Raw genomic sequence first — 22527 nt, forward strand, 5'->3', positions numbered from 1 at the left:
TTCTCTATCTTATATAATTTTAAGCAAAAATTTGCTTCAGACTTTACTTAATAGTTGTCCTTTCATCGTCTCTTTCAACCTTGATCATTGTTCGGGGTTGGTAAAGATTGAGCTTATGAATCTTCAAAAGATCAAGTCAGTTTCCGTATCAATAAATAGAAACCAACATGTGAAAATCCAAGCACCAACTCTTGAACACTTGTTTTATAATGGTTATTTATCGGGAAATTTGGTTATCGTTGGATGTCAGAATCTAAAATCTTTAGAGCTATCATATGTGAAGATATGTAATGGATTTCTCCATAACCTTATTTCTAGATCGCAATCCCTAGAAGTATTGAAGATTCAGTATTGTATGGGCATAAGACAGATTGAAACTTCGAATTTGGTATCACTTGAGTATATAGGATATCAAATTCCTGAACTTAAAATTGCGAAAGCTTCAAGTCAATTGAAGCATTCAAAAATCGTTCTTCATGGCAACAACAATTTAGATGCTGCATGGTTTAGTAAGTTGAGGAAGCTTCTATGGAATTCGGCCTCTTGGTCCCAAGTTCTCCTTTGTTTTCCCGAATACAATGAGATCAAGATTAAAGATTTGCAGCAGCACAACGGAGTTGCTTGCCCCCAGATGGACGTTTTAAATGTCAACATTACAAGGTCATATGGGGAGTGTCCAACATTTGTGGATGCTTTGCTATGGAGTTGTAATCCTAGGAGACTCAACCTATCATCAACGGTTGAAATGATTACATGTTTCGTCAGTCGTTTGATGTATATGAAGAATCTGAGTCATTCTTCTTCGGAAAGAAGCAACCCCTGGCATAGTCAATTGAAAGAAATCAAAGTTTTTGATGTGAAAAATCAAGAGCTGCAACTCGTAAGTGGGGAACTGGCGATAAGCACCCTTTCGGAGGACAGGAAGGAAGTTTATTTTTTATTAGATTGGCAATGCAATTAATTTATCACTATTTCAAAACGAATGCACTTGTTCATTCCTAAACTTTATTAATCTGTTTTATGTCTAGCTTTAAATACTTGCACTTTCTCACCATTGTATAAAATTGTGTTGAAGTTGAAGCATAAGATTCTTTATTCTGTCTTTCTCACCATTCTATAGTGAAATTCTTTCCTCTTGCATGTGCTATGGCCTAGTATAACGTCAACAAAATCAAATTTTACAAATGTGAAAGAACCTCTGATATCAGAAGTCTAAGTTATATCTATATGGAGCATAATTTTCTCTTTTCAACAAGGTACATACTTCAGAGGCCTCAAGAAGATTTTAATAGGCCTATCACGCTTATCAGTTGCATACGCACGCGACTACTTTTAGAAGACAGGACACTGTGAGATCTCTTATCTGAGTATATCTCAATTGATTCTGTGATTTTGAAGTACAACATATATAACACCTATAAGCCGGCCTCAGACTAGTATATCAAATCCAAGTGTCAGAAAAAGCTTTTAACAGGCAATTATTGATGACAAACGCATCATTTATCCACCAAATATAGCTTCTTAGTGTCTTGATGTTTCCAACTTTAATCACACTTGACATGACTATTCTTAAGAAAAATACTAATAAGGTACTAAACGGGAGAACTTAGATGTAGAGAGTACCTATGGGGTGGGTCTGATGTTAAGAAGAAGATGTCACTAGTTTCATGGAGTACACTGTATCTGCCTAAGAAGCTCGGAGGGCTAAATACCAAGGAATGCAGCTTATGGAACCTTGCATCTTGTTGATAAGTTGTTTTGGCAAGTAATTGTTAATAAGGACTCACTATGGGTTAAGTCAGTGCATGGCGTGTATATGAAAGAGGGAGAAGATGTCTGGAGACATAATGCTCCTGTAGATAGAAGCTGGTACTGGAGGAAGATACACTCCATGAAAGTAAAAATGTAAAGCTGGTATGCGCTAGATAGATACAGAATGACTAAGGAATGTGAATACTCAATCACAAGGAGCTATATTGATCTCAGAGGGCACCATAGCAGATCAACCGTTGCTGAATGTATTTGGAGAACATGTACAGACGGCTGAGATATACACACAAATTAAGAGGGTGATTTTAGATAGAATAGACATACTTAGTTCATCAAGAAAGCTTGTAAATGTTGTGGTTTCTTGCAAACGCTGCAAGTGTAATTAGTATTCGTGTTTTGTTGGAGACTCAAGGGCTCTTTGAGTGTATGTTTTTGTTCTCGTAATGTTAATGTTTACATGGTTACCATAAAAGTCTCAGGAATTTTATCCCCTAGTGATACCAAATTTGGATAATCAATAGTATCCAACATAAGACTAGACTCTTTCAAAACACAAAAATAAGTTCAGTGCTCGAGCGTTGGTGCTTGAGTTTTAATAAGCTGGTTTCTATCTTTCCAAATTAAAGTTGACTTGATCTTTAGAAGATTCAACAACTCAATCTTTTCCAACCCTGAACAATACTTAAAGATGAAACTAACAGTCAAGGGACAACTATTAAGTAGAGTTTGAAGCATGTTTTCATCTAAATGGACAGCAGTTAGATAAAGCTTTCACAATGATTGGCAGTTTACTATACCACATGGAAACGAAACGTGCTTCAAATTAAAACCACACAAAACCAGCTCTTTTGAAGATTTTGCTGTCAAGATTGTGAAAAATAGGCAAGGGGTACTATGAAAAGCTAGGAACTTTAAAGACGAGATCTTTTACACCATTATGCAGTGCAATGTCAAGCCACTTACAATGTAGGGGAACCAAAGTTCGATAATTCTAACTTTTCCATAACAATGCAAAGTCTCCACAACCACAAGAACCTGCAACTATCTTTATCTGTCAAATTTTCATGCTATCAGTAGGGCCAGAAGTCTGGTAAAAACTGTTGAAAACAAAGGAGCTCAAGTTTCATATCATCACGGGAGATCACTAGTACATAACATTCTGATTTGTCATGATCTGCTACGACATTACAATAGGAAAACCACCCCTCGGTGCATGATGAAGATCAACCTAAGGAAGGCATACAATATGGTGAGTTGGGAGTTCATAGAGGAAGCTTTGAAGGGTTATGGGTTTCCAGTTTCCTTTATTGGAATTGTGATGGCTTGTGTGACTTCCATCAAAGCTAATTGTGATAACTTTGGTTACTTTGAAGGGAAGAGGGGATTGAGGTAAGGTGACCCCCTATGTCTCCCTTACTCTTTGTGCTGGTCATGGCTTATCATCAGCTGGTGAATAAGATTGACAAGTCGAATTACTAGTGCATATGCTCAAACTCTGTCTTATGCAGGACGATTACAGGTGATAAATGCAGTCCTATTCTCCATATTAATGAACTTATGCATTACAATTTGGAATAGAGATAAATTAATTGCATGACCAATATAATAAAAAGCAAAACTTATCCTTAAGGTCCCTTATTGCCATCCTTTCACTTCCAAGTTCCACAGGATCACAATGCCATCTCTGGTTTTCCCAATCATATTTATCGGCTTTAACTTCTTTTAATTGACGATGCAAAGGCTTGTTGCTTCCATGAGAAGTAGAATGACTCGAGCTCATCATATGCATTAAAACGTCCATGAAACTTGCAATTGTTTCGCTAGTTGAATCAAGGACGAATCTCGTAGGATAACAACTCCATTGCAAATTAGCATCCATAAAAGTTGCAGGAAATTTAAATCCCTTATACTCCAATGACACCAAATTTGGAGCATCAATATCGAACATAGCAAACTCTTCCCCACCAGTAAAATAAGATAAATGTTCAAGAGATGGTGCTTGAATTTTAACAAGCTGTGTGCCAGATTTCCGAATAAAAACCGACTTGATCTTTGGAAGATTATTCAGTAGCTCAATCTTTTTCAACCAAGAACAATAATCTAAAATTAAGCTGTCAATAAAGGGACAACTATTAAGTAGAATCTGAAGCGTGTTGTCACCTAAACCTACCTGAGTTAGAGAAAGCTTTCTCAACGAATAGCAATTCACCACACCACTAGATAATGAAACACAGTACAAATCACAACCTGTTAATACTAATTCTCTTAAAGATTTTGTTGCCAAGATTGTTAGCATAGGCAATGGGTATGACGTAAGGTGGCTAGGAACTCGAAAGACAAGATCTTTTACACCATTCTGAAGTGCAATATCAAGCCACTTGTTAAACAGAGGGAAAACTTCATTAGAATAAACAGAGTATGATAAATCTAACTTTTCAATAGGGATTTTTCCATCTCGATATCTCTCCATGATATTATCCATTACTTTTTTCATATTGTGCTCGAGATAACCAAGTGAATAACTCAAGTTGGGAATAGTCAACCACGCTTGCAGCCATGTTTTAGAAAGAATACTCAACTGGGCTGCTCTCTTAAAACTATGCAGACACAGTATTTTATGAATAAGACATTGAGGCAATAAATCAGCCATTGCAGTAAGGGCGGCGATACTCAAATTCCTCCGAAAATTCAAAAAAAAAACTCTAATTCAGTTCACTGCAGACCGAAGAAACAAAAAAAATACTCAAATTAAGTACGCTGCAGACAAAAGATTGAAAGAGATACGTACATAAAGTTTGAGTTTAACTAAGTATCCACTGTCTGTGCATATTAGTTAAACTCTAAATAAAATAGTAGAGTAAATATAGAGTCCTAGTTGTCTTCTATAACTATTTTCCGTATTTATAATTTGAATATTAAAAAGTAAAAATAATTAAAACTTACATATAATAAGTTCTAAAGTGCTTGTTTGTATAAAAAATAGTTTCCACAATGGTGGATACTTTCTTTGTTTCTTTTACTTGTTCAATTTTGATTTTTTATTTGTGTTTTTAAAAAAGACAATATGGTTTACCTATTATATTCTCAGTTTATTTAGAGAATTAATGTTTTTTTTTAAAAGGTAGTGAATTGATTTTGAAATTCTATCAATTAATAGGGGTAAAATAGTAAATTTACTATGTCAATTATTAATTTCTTAATAGGTATGTCAAGTCAAAAATGAATAAGTAAATAGAAACAGAGAAAGTACTAACAGATTGATTGCCTGTAATAGGCTTCACAGTTATTGATTGTGTAAAACAATATTTACATCGTCGGTTATTGATTGTGTAAAATTAAGTAGGCGGTTGGCCATGCGATATTATATCATGATATGGAATCGTGAGATGAAATCAACATTTAGACATGCGATTTTACGTTGATTCCATCTCATGATTTCATATCATGAGATGGAATCACATATTCTCCAAAAAACATGATTTGTGTATTCATATCATGATTTGAGAATTTTTAAAAACAAAAATTGATCCACAAGTTTATATTTTGTTAAAACAAACCCACATTTATATCTACTAACCATTTATTTCATATGTAAATTAAATAAAATTAATAATCACATTATTACTTTTTAAAATTTCTTATTCTCACCTACATAAAATTTGTTATTACTTTAAATTTGGTGAATACAAATGATAAAGTAGGGATTGATTTAGTGAATATAAATAAGAACGGATGGACTAATATTTTTTTGTTTTTTCATAATAAAAAAAATTCTCTTTCGGCTACATATGAAAATGTTTGAAGCAATTTAATATGAAAAAAGACAAAATTGTTTGATGTATATTTGATAATCACTACTTCCAATATGTTTGATTTTAGTACGAAATTAATGCACTGAAAATGTGTAATTGCACACAAGTGAAACAAGGCATGAATCATTATTGACACACAAGTAAAAATTGTCATAATGTGTACAGTGTTACATAAATATTTGCGAGAATACCAAAGGAGTGATGAAATATTTATGGTCTATGAGCATGAAAATATAGTTGTGAATGATACTAACCAACAAATGGCTCAAAGTAATAATGTTGGTTCATCTTCTCGGATATATGATCGAGAAATGCTAGTTCAACGTGAGAAGATTGCTTGTACTATGTGGAAGGATTATATTAAAGACTAGTACACTATAATTTATGTTCAATTTTTTTTTATTGAATTAAAGTTAGATGAAACATTTACTTAAGTTGGAGAACAAATAGCTTTGTAATAATTTATTATGCGATTTTATAAATTTTTGTTTATGTGGTAAGATTAAATAAATAATTGGGGCTATTTTAATAGTTTTACAACTTATGAGAAAATATACAACACAAAAAAAAGTCATATCGCATGTTCAAACAAAACTTCAATTTCATCTCATAATTTCATATTATGATATCATATATATCATGATTCCATATCGTGTGACCAAACGGGTGTTTCTGTTGACACCCCAAGGTATAGAATGTTAAAAAAAAAAAGGAAAAATAGGCAAATATACTTCTAAACTTTGCAATGTAGAGCGGAGATATCTTTTGTTAAAAAATGGTGCATATATATATTTTGTCGTCTAATAAATAGTGCATAATATATAAATGTGTCATTTAACTTGATTTTAACTTGTATCTATGTCCTTTTAACTTTGAGTGTGCACAAGAGCGATTCAAAAAAATTGGTGGCCTAAAGGCAAACCTCTATGAGAGGCCTTAAATTTATTTGATAAAATTTTATATATTTTTATTCTAGTTATTGTTTTTGCATTGTAAAGATGGTTTATGGTCATGTTACCTAATTTTGTTACTCACTCTATTCTCTCAAATTTAAATAAATATTTGTATAAAAAAATATGTACTGACTGATGTTTTTATATATTCGCATAATTTAATAATCTCAAATTTGTACCATGCATTAAGTAGATGTTATAAACATGTGTATTACTATATAAGAAGAGTGAATAAAATTCACTCTTCTTTTGACACATGGCACCAAAAAAAAGGAGAGGGTTGAACATAAGTCTCAAGGTGAGGGTATTTTGGGTATTTCAAAATACCCTCACATTCACACTTATCTACTAAATTTTTTTTATATAAGTAGTAGATTTAAATATATTTAAAAATAATATAAGTAATACTATACATTACAATAATTAATAGCTTAAATATTTAAAAGTTATATAAAAAATATAATTGACTCTCTAAATTCTATTGGTACCACATAAAATGGATTATATGATAAACGTATATTGTTTGAAATTGACGAAAAAGAAACTATAAATTACAATAATTAACAAAAAATTTCCCTCGACTCCAACAAATCTATCAATTAATGCCACATAAATTGGGACATGGGAAATAACATATATTCTTTAAAAATTAAGTTCAAAATGTACTATAAAATACAATAATTAACAACTTAATATAATAAAGAGACATATAAAAAATATTTAATATTTGAAATTTTGCATGTGCCACATAAATTAGAACAAAGAGAGTAATAAATATTATTTTCAAAATTCTGTAAAAAAAGGTACTACAAATCACAATAGCTAACAATTTAAAATATTTTTACAATCATATAAAAATTTCAATAACTTCTCAAATTTCATAATATATGACATAAGAAGAGGGAATAACCAATATATTTATAAAAATAAATGACATATAAAATGAAATGGAGAGAGTATTAGTTTTTGAAAATGGAAAAGGACAAAACACATATAAAATTAAAACACATATAAAAAAAAAAGTTGGTTTAACTCTCAAACATAAAAAGTAACATATGTTATTAAAAACTTTAATAAAAAGTACTATAATTTACAATAAATAATAACTTAAAATATCTACAAGACAACAAAAAAAAGACTAATTTTTGTACTGCTTGTGTCACATATATTAGGATTGGGATGATTTTAAAATTTTAATTTTGGTTATACATTATAAAATAGCCGAAAAATTGAATGATATAATTTTTTTTAAAATAACCGAATGAATCGTCCTATCGATAACCCTAATGTTACTTCTACTCTGTTTATTTTTACTTAAATTTAGAAAGATATGCTTCATTTCTACCCTCAATCTTATCGCTACATTTATTTGCTATTTAAAATTGAAATTAAAAAGACAAATGACAAATAAGTTTCTATATTAGCTCACTTATGAGCAAAATATATTATAACAATCTTTACTAATTTTATAACAATACATAAACCAAATGAATCGTCCTATCGATAACACTAATGTTACTTCTACTCTGTTTATTTTTACTTAAATTTAGAAAGATATGCTTCATTTCTACCCTCAATCTTATCGCTACATTTATTTGCTATTTAAAATTGAAATTAAAAAGACAAATGACAAATAAGTTTCTATATTAGCTCACTTATGAGCAAAATATATTATAACAATCTTTACTAATTTTATAACAATACATAAACTATACTCCCTCCGTCCCATATTAGATGGGCACTTCCAACTTTACACGGTGATTAAGAAATCATTAATACATTGGAAGACTTCACCATTTTGCCCTTTCTTTATATCAATGCACATTGAAATGAGTTACAAAAAATACACATACAATATAGGAATGGTCATATTAATTGTAGGGGTAAAATGGAAAAGAATTAATTAATTCTATCCTAATTTAATAAGAGCTCAAATAATATGTAAAATGGAAAAGAATTAATTAATTCTATCCTAATTTAATAAGTGCTCAAATAATATGAAAAATAAAAATTTAGTAAGATTCTCATCTAATATGGGACGGAGAGAATAACAATATAACTTTATTAATGTTGGGCCCGGGCAGCGCCCGGGCTTTCGTTACTAGTATCTATATATGTGAGAATAATTAAATTAATAAAGTGGCGGAAATATATGCAATAAAGTGGAGTTTTTGTGTAATGATAGAAAATGTATGTTACTTACTAGTTCAGTTAATGCTACTATTAAGGGAGAAAACAAAGAGCTGAATTGAAGATCACTAACAATGAATAAAACGCATTCCTTGGAATGCGATTAAAAAACAATTTGAAATTTTCAAAATATATCGTTCAACATAAAATATTACGTCACGTATCTCAATATATAATATTATATATACTATTTGAATATATAATAAGGGTATAATACCTATCTATCTCTATATATCGATTAAAAAAAGTGTATAACTATGAATTGGACGAACTTTTTATGTAAAAATCTCTTTTAAACTACTATATATACAAAAACTTGCAACAAATACTTATTCCACAAATTTCAGTACACATACAGACCACAGTTACTATATCAACATAATTTCCGTAACATTTTAAAATTAAAATACTGCTTACATTATTATTATTTTTTTGACAATATAACAAAACTTGCTATTTTTTGCGAATTTGAGCGCTTTTAACTGCCGTAGATATTTGACACATCGCCGTTCACAATTAAGAGGGAACGATATTATCGGACTCCGGTGGAACAGGTGTTTTCACTTCAGCACCATGAGGTTGTCGCACTTTTGACTTGGAACTTTGCTGAGGTATAGCTGCCCCGGAACCATACGGGCCGCCCCGGTATTGTGTTGTCTTCGGAGTCGGGTCGTCGTTCGGAGCGCTAGGGATTTCGGACGACTCGGAAGGCTTCTCTGGTTGCGGAGCCGCAGGAAATTCCGGCGGTGACTTTTCCGGTGGATGATCATCGGAGGAATATTTGCGGGATCCACGATGGTGCTGTATTAATTGAATTGAAGCAATACGAATTTGTGAGAGTTTATGGAGATTAGTAAGTGAAGATAATTGTGAGATGCTTTTAGGGAAAATATTAATTGGATTCATTTTTTTTTTATGAGAGTTTTTCGTAGGGGAGATCGAAGCAACGAGGAATGTCTGGACTTATCGAGAAGGGAAAATAAAGTAGTGTTTGCATGTACGTGGCACAAAAACGGACTTTGAGTTGACACGTATTAGACTTGAGAAATGTATATTTTAAAAAGGCCAAACACATACACAACCCCTCAAACTTGGCCCCATTTTTCATTCTGGCACTCCAACTTAGCCTTGTTCCATTTTAACCCTTGAACTCCATTTTTTCTGTTCCATTTTAACACGAAATACTATTTTTATGATTTCTTTATTTTATATATATTCTTTAAATGCAACTTCTTATTTTAAATCGACACGTGTCAGTTAATTTTAGTTAAAAAAAATTAAAAATTAACAAAAAATTTTAAAAAATAGACGTGTGCCTGTTAATTTTCATTAAAAAATTAAACATTCGCGAACGAACATAAAAATTTTCAAACAATAATATTATTTTTTGAGATTTCTCTGTATTTTTGCATGAAAATAAATTGACGAAAGTTCTTTGATTTTCTTTCTTAAACATTCAATTAAATTAAATAACACTACTTATTTATTTTTTCTTATCATCTAGGCTATCTAAATTTAACGCAAATACTCACTTTTAATTTTTAATATAAAGTTTTAACTAAAATTAACTGATACGTGTCGATTTAAAATAAGAAGTTGCATTTGAAGAATATATATAAAATAAAGAAATCATAAAAATAGTATTTTGTGTTAAAATGGAACAAAAAAATGGAGTTCAAGGGTTAAAATGGAACAAGGCTAAGTTGGAGTGCCAAAATGAAAAATGGGACCAAGTTTGAGGGGCTGTGTATGTGTTTGGCCTTTTAAAAAATATTACTTCCTCCGTTTCACAGAATGGTCTAGTTTGACTTGACACGAAATTTAAGAAAATAAAGTAGACTTTTGAATCTTGTGATCTTAAACTAAAGTTATGTCAAATGTACAAAATTACCTTTAATCTTGTGGCCTTAAACATGCCACGTGGAAAGCTGAAATTAAAATATTACAAAAAAAAAGAAGAGGTTAGGGGTGCGCATCGGTCGGTTCGGTTCGGTTTTAGGTGTTATTGGTTCGGTTTATGGGTTTTCGGTTTGTAAATACGTCAAACCGATAACCAAACCAATAACATATTTCTTATCGGTTTTTGGTTAATCGGTTTATGGTACTTAACGGTTCGGTTTTTGGTTTAACCAATAAGAAAATGCTCATATATATTATATACACGATAAGAAAATTTTCAAATAAACCGTATGATTTTTCTAGCATTTGGCATGAAAGTAATAATCATAAAAGTAACAATCATTTTTCTTGCAAGTTTAGACACTAGACACATTCAAAGGAAAAAGTGTGAAAGTAACAATCGTTTAATCATTAACAATAAGACTAGTAAATTTAGTATAGTCTTATTGGGTTATCGGTTTAACCATTAACAAAAATTATAAAACCGGAAAAGTCTTATTGGGTTATCGGTTTAACCATTAACAAAAATTATAAAATCGGAAACCGAACCAATAACCCAATAAAAAAATTTGCAAAACCGTTTAAAAACCGTTAGCCCAATAACCCAATATCAATAAACCAATAGTATTTTTTTTCGGTTCGGTTTATTGGTTAAATCGGTTTTTGCACACCCCTAGAAGAGGTCATTCTTTTTTAAACTGACTAAAAAGGAAAGGAGGTCATTTTTTTTAAACGGAGAGAGTAATTAGAAAACTTATTTTATTTTTGTTATTTACTATATTTTAAAATTATATATTTTCATGAAATATTTATTTTTATTTATGTATTATAAATTAAAATATTTTAATTTTTAAAACAAGTCTTTCTACCTTGATTAAATAATAATAAGATTCTACTTTTCGGATGTGAAATTTCATTTATTGCTAATATAATAATCTTCAAAAAGAGTTGCATTGAATTTTGTTGAGATAATATTTAAAATGATAATAGTTCTAATAATATTTAAAATAAAATTGGCATGCACTTAGTTATTGATCTCCATATATTTACTAATCGTTTTGGTTTCAATTGATATTTACATTATATTTTGTTAATATATTTCAAAAAACGTGCTAGAACAATGACGAAAAATGAATCGCTATCATATCAATTATCAAGCTTAGATAACGAGAGACAAATTTCACACAACTCCAATTATTAAATGAGCTTAACTCAATATCAATTAGTACGAAATTTGAAATTTCACAACAAAGGAAAAATTACCAAAGTATACATCTTAAGACTTTAATTAACTTAAAATCAATATATTTATATATAATTACATAGTAAGTTTTTTAATTACATAGATAACAAAATTATATTTTTTTGTATTTAAATAAATAAAAAATTCGAGTTTCTCTTTCCTTTCCGGTTACTATCTATTGGATTTTGATTATGTGCCTTTTTATGTGGAGCATTTTTAGGGTATTAAATATTATGCATATTATCTCTCCTAATACAGTCCCATATTTACACGTTTTTAGTTTTTCTATGCGGTTAATGACTTTTTAGTGGGATCTTAATTATTTGCTTCCTTTTTGAATAAAACCTTTCACGTAACCAATTCAAATGTTGTAGGTTTCTAGGTGTTTCATTGTTTCAAGTACAAACATTGTTTCCAACGCCTTTAACATCAATACTCAACTCATCAGATTCTAACCCTGCATATTCTTCTCTACATATCGTTTGAAGATCAAATTTCTCCTAATCAGTTGTTCTTTGTACCAAAGTATTAACCATAGTTCTACATTGTTATCAATTTAATTTGTTCGATGGACAAGACGCCTCAAAAGAGCCCTAGGCTTAATAAGCATGCAATGGATGTTGACAGGCCGTCGATTGAGAGTTATAGACCGGTGAATGTGTTAACGAAAACGCCTCTCAACAGAATCTCTAACAATATCAATGAGTGTATTATTATTGATTCATCCGCATCCTTTAAAGCTCGACAAAAATCTAAATTTGTTGGTGATAGTATGTCGAAGGGTAAAGAGAAAGTGTGTGGGGGGATTTTGCCTCATGATAGTGATTTCAAAGACGAAATCCCTCTTGTTAGGGTTAAAGAAAAAGTGTTGGGGCAGGGGGTGGGGGGGATTTGTGCATGACATTGACTTTGAAGATGAAGTTCCACTTGCCAAAAGATTGCGAGCAAATAATGTTCCGTATTCGAAGGTAATGTTGTTCATCTGATTTTTATTTTTTATTTTTGTCACATCATGTTTAGATTTTTATTGGTAATATAATTGTGTCATGCAAGTATTTTTTTATTATGTTTTAGAATATTGTTGGTGGATCTGGGATCAGTGTTTCAAAGCATATAAATCCTAAAGGACGAAGTTCGACTTCAAAGAAACGGGAAAAAATGATTCAACCCTTAAAGATGAGCATTACTGTGGGAATATGAAAAGATGAAAATTGATACGGAATCTGTTAGTGAAGATGAAGCTTCTAAGCAAGGTGGTCAGTCAAATCGGAGGGCCAAGGAGTAAAAAGTGTTATTTCTTAAGACAGAATTTCATGAATGTTTTATGGTTTTGAATCTCTTTTGTTATTTTGGATAGTACTTTAATTGCATTTATGGTTTTGATTTCGTTGTTGGATATTGTCTTTATTCTGAGATTATGCATTTATTTGGTTGCTTTTTTGGTTAAATTTTGTGATAAATTTATAGTGTGAGTTTGGTTTGTAAATGTATGAGTTTGGTATAAATTTAGGTACACATTATGTAAATTATTTAGGTGTTGATCAATGATTGAATGTTTTAGGTTGGTATATAATTCAATCAGTTGCTTTACTATTTACAACCATTATTATGAAAATGGGTTTTATCATTATTGAAAAATTATACTAAATGCTTGTATATGATCGATTGGATTTCATTCAAAGTTGCAGGTTGGTATACATACCAATGTGTTTACCCAGTTTTGTGTTTTTTTCTTTCATATGTAAACCATTTTTTTTTCTTCAACAGAGTGTGTTTTTTATGGTTTCAGTGTTAATCAAATTGTAGTCATAACCTGTTTTTTCCAATGTAAAATTTTAGGTTTGTATATAATGTAAGCATTCAGCTTAATATACCATCATTATTATGACATTTGGTTGTTATATATTCAAACATTTTTACCAAGTTTTGTGCCAGTTTAACAAGAGTAAATCAACTTAATTATTGTACCATCCAAACTATTATACTAACATTTAATACTTTTCAATTTATTGTTTTAGGTTGGTGTATACTGCAAACATTTGTTTTACTATATACAATCATTATTATGATCCTTTATTTTTACCATAAATTTGTGCCTATTTACCATAATTTCTCCAAGAATTTGCTTATTCACCATATCAAATCGACAGCAGATTAACATCCAATAAGTTCATTTTTTATCAATATTTCTGGATATGTGACAACACGTAATCCAAAAGAGTTATGATATCTATTCTATACAACCATTTATAACAACTATGACTTCAAAAATATGAATAAGATAACAAAAAGTAATCAACTTTGAAATAAGGTAATGAAATTTTAAAACAGTACATCTAATAAAAGTAATATAGTTCAACTGTATAAAGGGTATTTTGAAAAAAAATCTGAATTGCATCTCTTTTGATCTAAATAAATTTGCACTCCCATATTGTTATGTATCTTCATTGGTGGAGATGGACCACTCACGAAATACTTGAGTTCCAAATGATAAATTGTTGTGTCCACTCCCAATTGTGAAGATATAGCTATAATCAAGCCTTCGAATTGGTGGTTGGATCATACATCACTCCTTCAATATTGTAATCCACGTAATTGCCTGTTTAAAATAACAAATTCTTCATTAATTTTAAAAGGAACTTTCAGAATTACATACTATAGTCATCAACTTATTTAGCTTTGTTTTTACATTAGTTTTCGTTGATATATAAGACAGTTATTGAAATAGCAAAGTTTTTTACCAAAATTTTAACCATTTAATGAACTTAAAATAAATAGGCAAAAACAATTATTGAAATACCAAAGTATTTTACCAAAATTTCAACCATTTAATGAACTTAAAATAAACAATCAAAGATTACATACCCTTAAACCAATTTTTAAAATTTATAATTTTATCAGGTTACCATCAATAAATGTAGGAACTATTTTTCATATTATTATTTACACCAATTCACATATTATTATTTACACCAAATAATTTATTACTCCAATCATTTTAATATATGTATGTTCATACGTAAGGTAATATAAATTTGACCAAACAATACACCAAAACATACATCAGGCTATTTGTTTGTTGTCAGTTATTAGCGACAAATATACCAGATCACATACCAAAACAAATACATAAATACATATCACAAACCTATTGATATAAACTGCTACCATACGGCACACATCATACCAATTAAACCTAAACTTTAACAAAAAATAAATTTGATACATCAGTGTACAACAAAATCATATGAAGGCGTTGTAATTACACCAAAATTTCGACGCTCCAGATTAATTTACACCAAAATTGACAAACAAAACAAAACAAATAACTACCAAAAAGTACAAAATAGATATTTGTGAAAAATCAAATTCAATCACGTAATAAAACACCATGAGAACTATTTTTATACAATTACCTGATGAGTCCCATCGCCCGTTGTGTTGAATTAGAATTGAGAAATTATTGATATGCATTTTTTCGATAGTCGTTCTTCTCAGAGAAAGGGAGTTTTGTTTTGGTAGGAAACCTCTATTTATGGGAGATAATATATAACAAATTTGAACAAATCAGGGAAGGTAAAATTATTGGAGAAATTTATGGGAATTGGGATAAGCGTGGCTGATTTTGGAAAATCTTTTTTTTTTAAATTTAAATTCTACTTTTGAAAAAAAAATATTGCTATATAATTGGGAAAAAAAAGAATTGCTATGTTGGTGTAAATACAATTGTTTAGTTGTATGCTTAAAAAATCGGCCCTTTGACAAATGAGCCAACCAAATTTCAATTTTTTCCCATTTCCCTTCCCATAAAAAACAAAAAAAACTTCCCTTCTTGTAGGTATACACTAATAAAAATACAAAAAAGTTAGAATGCCATGCAAATATAACTTTCACCTTCTTTTCTTTTTTTAATGAAAAACAACAATTGAGATTTTAAATATTTAAAATTTATGAAGTTGATGGAGTTATGCTTAGTTATATTTGTAGGGAAATTTACAAAAGTAGAGTTGGAATACAACATTTTTTTCAAATTTTAAACTCAATTTCAATATTTTATAATCAAGAAACAATAGAATATATGCAAATTTTATTACTATCTCTTAAAAATAGAAAAACTATTTTTAAAAGATCATTGGTTATTTCATAATCAAGCATGCATTTTTAAATAAAGTGAAAAAAATATTTTAATTAAGAAAAAAAATTCTCATGGTCAAATAGCTGCTAGTATTTTAATTGGTGTTGGGATCATGTTGGGCTGCATTGGTGAAGCGGCCCAGCATTTGGTACAAGAATAATATAAAGAACAACTTTCACATATAGCAAACAAAAAAATCATATTTGTATGCTATAGCAAAATTTGCATAATTGCGCCCCATAGCAAACATATATATGTATAATTCGCTATACATATACAATTGAAAGCTGTCTATTTCGCTATACATATATACAAAAAGAAGCAATTGTATAATTCATTGGCTCCTCTTTCAGATTTGTATAATTTCGCTGGCAGGCCATTTGTATAAATTGTTGTTAGCCTCTCGTTTGTATAAATCGTTGACAAAATATTTGTATATCAAAATCGACTCTCTCTTTCACTTTATACAAACATAAATTATACGTTATACAAACATAAAACTGGGCAGGGGAATATTTTTATTGTATAATTATAAGTGTATAGGACGAATATATATGTATTTACATGTGTATACACAATTTTCTCTCACTTTATACAAACAGAAACGCAATTTATACAATTCTGTTGTATAAAGCGAGAGAGGCGAGCACAGAGGGAGTGAACGAGAGAGGAGAGTGGCGAGCGAGAGTTTGAGGGAGAGAGGCGCTGGCAAACAGTTTGCTACAGGACAGAATTAAATCAAAGTGTGATTATACCATTTAATTTGAATTAATAATTTGCCATTATGTACAATTTTCCCTAATATTAATTGCTTAACTACACTCATTTACTTACCTTAATATCCATTTATCCCTACTTATTTCAAAATTTTCAAAAATCTCTTATTTACCTATGTATCCCGTGCACAACGCTATGTATCCCGCTATGTGGAATGTATCAAACCTAATGTATCCCGTGCACAACGCTATGTATCCCGCTATGTGGAATGTATCAAACCTAATGTATCCCGTGCACAACGCTATGTATCCCGCTATGTGGAATGTATCAAACCTAATGTATCCCGTGCACAACTCTATGTATCCCACAAACATCATTTTTAAGAAATTTTTGGTAAATAGAAAACTAGAAGGGATAGGATGTTATTTAGTACTTATAATATGTGGTTCCTTCCTATAATTTATACAATAATATTTGGGCTTGGTAAATCATAAGGAATGATTTACAAAAATAGCCTTCAAAGGTAGGTGGTCTTAAATTTTTAACCTCACTTTCTCTATTAATAAAACTTTTAGTTTAACAACTTTAAACTTTTGACTTTTGTTTGCTCTGTGAGCAAAGACAATAACATATTCACTAGATTCCCACGAGTAAGGTTTGGGGAAGGTAGGATGTACATAAATTTTATTACTATCTCATAGAGGTAAAGATGTTATTTCTAAAAACTCTGATCGGCTCAAGTGTAGCAAATCGAACTACAGAAAATAAGAAAACAGTGAGAAAAAGGAAAGTAGTGCAAATCCTACAAGAAAAGGAACAAGAACAACAGATAGTGCGACAATCATAACACACTAAACAACCAACTACAATACTATAACTACTCCGGCGACAAACACCTAAACCCCTGAAAAGCAAGACAACACTTCACTGCCTATTATTTTTTAATACATACTTCACACCCTTCTATTTAAAATTATGTCATCGATAACTTTAAATTGAGTCATATCTTCATCAATTGTAGTTGCTTGTGATGGAACCATTTAAAACAATTTTTTTAAAAAAGAATTAGCCTTTTTTGCACAACGCTATTTAAAGTATAGTTACCTTTTTAAAAACTTTGCATTCATAATAACCCGTAAAGATTTTGAACATTGAAATCACTATTGTTGCATGAATAAGTGGTTTTGAATATTGAATATATGAAAGTAAATTAAAATTAAAAGGTTGTTGTTTGAAAGCTTGTTTTTTTTCTTCCGATTGCTTTTATTTACAACATTTAAGGAGTAAATTTGTACATCATCTAAAAAATTACTATTGTTGCAAGCTTGAAGTAGTTGATTTGAATTTCAAAATATGAAAAGTGTGTTTAAAATAATCAAGTGGTTGTTGTTACAAAAAATTAAAAATATGGCAAGAGATGACAATTGATTATTTAAACTACATCTCAAACTGATATTATTAATGTCTTTGATATTTTGTTGAACTACATGAAATATCTAAAGATTAATCATATATATCAAAACTTTACACAAAAATATATGAGTTTACTTATTTCCAAATTGTCTGAAGTTAAGCAATATTGACAGATCAAACTTCAAACATATTACGTGTATGTCTGAACTTCAAACGCACACGCCTGAAGTTAATTTAAATAAATTTCAGCTACAACTTAAATAGAAATCTTGAAAAAGAGTATATGTGCACAACGTCATTTAAAACATAATCTATTTTTTAAAATTATTTAAAGTTTAGCTCTAGCGTTGAAAAACTTCCAACCTGACTCCTCCTTCTTTGCAACTATTTACTTTATACTTGTATACAAAATAATTATACAACCACCAAAAAAATCAAACTTAAAAAGTTGATCTAGTTTATTAATATGGCGTGGTTAGCGTGACAGTGAAGTAATTATTCTTCTTAGCAATAAATTCCATTGGCTTACAATCTAAGAAAGTGTTAAAGAATTATGAGATCTCATGTTCAAAATTCAGTGTTGATAAAAAAATATTAAGTGATTTTCCTATTTGTCCTACCTTTGGTGGACAGAATTATTTTGGTGGGAGATGACAGATATCTCGTTAAATTAATCGAGATGTGCGATAATTGACTTGAAAACCATCGTTATAAAAAAAAAAGAATTCAACACCAACTCAAAATGATCTGGCTTTCATTATAATATAATTATAGGAAATCAGTTAAATTATATGTATTGGGATGGATCACAACTCCCTAAATTCGACTGCTAATTTCAAGGTTGTTGACATTCTATTCTATGTAGAAATAGATTAAAAGTTGGGAGCAAGCCAGCTAATATTTATTAGTATCATATATTTAATTAAATAATATTATATAAATTGAAACAAAGAGGTAATATAGATGGTACTGATATTGATATATATTGGAGCTTACTGTTGAGGGTGACAAATCAGTGTTCCAACTTCCAAGTGCTCAGTTGCTGAACTCAACAGTGGGAAACTTCCCCTTAATCCCCTCAATACTCTCTCTGGGCGAGTGCTCGAGTACGAATTCGATCGAATTTAATTATTTTTATTCAAATGATATAATTTATATTAAAGAGTATATTAAATGTAGAATTTAGTTATTAACGTATAAAATGTTATAAAAGTTCAAAACTAATAAAATTAAAACTCTGATTTCGCGGAGAACTTCAGCTTATCCCCCTCAACCCTTTTAGAGCCGGAGTTAGAAGTTTGAGTACGAATTCGACCGTTAAATCATATTTCTCAAATCATATATTTGTATTAAGAAGTATATTAAATTTAGAATTTAGCCGTGTATTAACACTTGAAATCATTATTATAAAAATTCAAAACTCTGATTTCGCGTCCACCCCCCACCCCCAACACCCCAAAAACCCAAACACACAGAAGCAAAAAAGAAAAAAGAGACAAAAAAGGAAGAATATTTTGTAAAGTAAAATAAGTGAAAAAAGATTACCAACTTTCTCATTATTCAAAAAGAAAAATAATTTAAAAACCAAAAAAGCCAACTTTCCTTTTTGTTTTTTTTCTTCTTTTTGGTTTCATCTTTCTTCTTTGTTCTTTCTGCTTTGCCTATCCCTTGGAACATTTCAATTCACTTTGTAGAACAACAAAACAAAAGTAAACCCCCACCACCCCACTTCTTCTACCCCCCAAGCACTCTGCATTGTCTCTTCAATTGTCCATTTCTTGTTCTGCAGAAACTGCTAAAACCCTTTTTCTGGTTTCTTGAACAGTTCCAGAATCTCAATTTTTTTTGTTTTTTAATGAAAATTGAGTGTTTTCTTGATTCTTTTTCCAAATGGGGCTCTTTGTTTTTAGTCTTTGAACAGTTACAGAATCTATAGCTTCACTTGCACGATTTTGATTCTTTAGGGATTTGGTTTCTTGTTTTTCATATAAGATGGGGTTCTTTTTTTAGTTTTGAACTTCTCTGATTCTTTAGGTATTTGGGTTTTGATTAATTGTGAGAAATGCAATCAGAGAGCTCAGAACAGGTGAGATCGGTTGTGGCAGCAGCTGATACTAGAGGGAAGCATCGGATATCTGCTGAATTGAAGAGACTTGAGCAAGAAACTCGTTTTTTAGAGGTTCTTATGATGTCTCTTATTGACTTTTTGTTTTGTTGCTTAGAAATTTTGTCTGTTTTTTCTGGTTTGCTGATTATGGTTGTTGTGAATTTGATATATATGAGGAAAAGTTTGAATCTTTCTTCAAAGGGGGTGTTGTGTTGTATTGGTACATGGTGCAGATGGGAGTAATGAATGATGTTAAAAAAAGGGAGCTATTGTTCTCTGTGTTTGGTAATATGTGAAATGGGTTGATCATCAACTGAAAAAAAAGAGAGCTTTTCTTTACTTCAATTCTGAAAAGAGGGGCTTTTTCACCTTTTTGGTTGAATTAATGTGCTAATGAGCTATTTCATCTTCTCGCACACGCCTGCCTAGTGTGGTTTCCCTCTCCTTTGTGGTTTGCGAGCGGTTGCACAAGAGCCAGGTTTGCCTTGTGGTCACCCAAGGGGTAGTGGTTGCGGATTCCCTTGTCATAAAAAAAAAGAGCTATTTCATGTTTCATATCTGATTAAAGTTCTTGAGTTGTGGAAGTGTGAGTGTGTATGTCCCCTTTCATTTCATTTTCAATGTAGTAGGGGGAGTTCATTTGAGTTTTGAAGTGAGATCTTAATGTTTTTGAGAGTTGAATAATAATTATTTGAGTATGTTTTGGACTTGTCATGGAGTTTTACCGAGAGCCTTGAAACCTGTTGAAAATAGGACATATAGGACTCACTGATGTTTCATTGGAGACCTGTATTGAACTTCAACCATGAATTCTGGCCGTCTTTAAGCTTAGTTCTTCTTCATTCATATTTAGATGCTCGAGTCCACAAGTCAGTTGTTTTAGGTTTTGGAAGTTGTTCTAAAAAACTGCCGCACTGAATGCAAAATATTACATGTTATTGTTTGAAATGCTTTTCTATTTGTGTTGCTTAAAAGATTTTGAAGGAATCAGAAAGAATATAGTGAACATTGTTTCTCTCCATTAAGGAGCTGTTAGTTGAACATCGGAAGTCCTTACTTATTTGATGTTGGAGTGGGAGGAAGAAAGAGACGGTAGAGAAGGGGGGAGGGGGGAGGGGGGATACAAGGGAAATAGAAAACCTTGAGTAGGAAAAGTATCATTGGACCACAAACCAATCAAAGTAATTAAACTGAGTTGCTTCACTGCCAGAAAACAAAATAAGCTGTTCTGTTATTTTGGCTTTTCCTGATTGTGAATTTTGTTGTTCATTATGGGAAGCAGTGGTGGAGCTAGGATTTTCAATAAGGGATGTCAATATGTACTATATATACATAAAAAGGAATTTTATACCTAGCTACACAGTGGAATCTTCTTCTTTGTCACCCCTGGAATACATGTGGAGGAGATTCCGAGATATAAATGCAAATATTTGAAGATTTTGTGTTGGTTGGGGGTATCTAGCTGTGAGGATTTCTAAAGCAGACAAATTTTCATGGTTATTGGATATATGGAAGGAGACAGATACTAGAATCTTCTCTGACCGTGCAATTAGAATCTTTGTTTTTTGACTTTTGCTTCTTGACATTAGTTCTTAGCTTCACTCCTTTTATCATTTCATTATCTCTGAGAAAAGGGCTAGAATATTATACTCCTTCAGGCTTCATCCCTTTTTATATGGAAGTATTTGATTGAACATTGCAAATAAGATGTTTTGACTTACAAATATATTACTGCTTGTGGAGAAAACATGAATTTAATAGAAAAAACATTACATCAAAGTTTAAAATTTGAACCACTTCATCAATTTGAATTCTTGAAAATTGTGAAAGCTGTACAGAAACAGAATGGTATCAATCATGATTAGACGTCATAAGAATGAGTAATATAGAGTAATAATTTGAACTTAAATGTCTTGTAATGTTTAAAAATATTAGTTTGTAGAGGGATTAATTATCACTCACAAATAGCATTTTGATGTGCATTCGTATATATTGACTTTGGAAACTTTTTCTTTAGAAATTGATCCAATCTTATCAAATGATTATTCATGGATCCCATGAAAAGCAACTTGACTTGTGATATTGGGAGGCTGAAATTAGTAATCCGCTACCAGGAAAATGTATTTAGTTAAACTTATAAAAAGAGGTATTCAGTTAAAGACATGGAGTATACAATGCACTCAGATGTCAGCATAGGAAAAGGTCAGAAAATTTGTTTACATCGGGTGTAGGTATCTAATATTTGTGCCAATTGGAGGGGGGGGGGGGTTGGGGGGATTTGGGTTTGA

At 30.7% G+C, this 22527-nt stretch overlaps 2 protein-coding genes across 2 annotated transcripts in view; one reads left to right on the plus strand and one right to left on the minus strand.

The window, feature by feature from the left end:
* Positions 1–3355: 3355 nt before the first annotated feature.
* Positions 3356–4420, minus strand: LOC107057833 (F-box/LRR-repeat protein At3g26922-like). Its single transcript, XM_015302854.1, has 2 exons — positions 3941–4420; positions 3356–3847 (listed from the first exon to the last, which is right to left on the minus strand). Exons 1-2 carry the CDS (start codon positions 4418–4420, stop codon positions 3356–3358), a joined length of 972 nt encoding a protein of 323 aa, XP_015158340.1.
* Positions 4421–19741: 15321 nt separating this feature from the next.
* LOC102581265 (guanine nucleotide-binding protein subunit gamma 1) overlaps positions 19742–22527 on the plus strand; it is a 6251-nt gene continuing 3465 nt past the window's right edge. Inside the window, exon 1 of the mRNA XM_006362092.2 lies at positions 19742–20311. Within this exon, the coding sequence (XP_006362154.1) occupies positions 20195–20311 (117 nt within the window). The 5' untranslated portion in view covers positions 19742–20194. The remainder of the gene's footprint in view (positions 20312–22527) is intronic.

The sequence above is a fragment of the Solanum tuberosum genome, unplaced genomic scaffold (genome assembly GCF_000226075.1).
Source record: "Solanum tuberosum cultivar DM 1-3 516 R44 unplaced genomic scaffold, SolTub_3.0 scf00384, whole genome shotgun sequence".
NCBI lineage: Eukaryota > Viridiplantae > Streptophyta > Magnoliopsida > Solanales > Solanaceae > Solanum > Solanum tuberosum.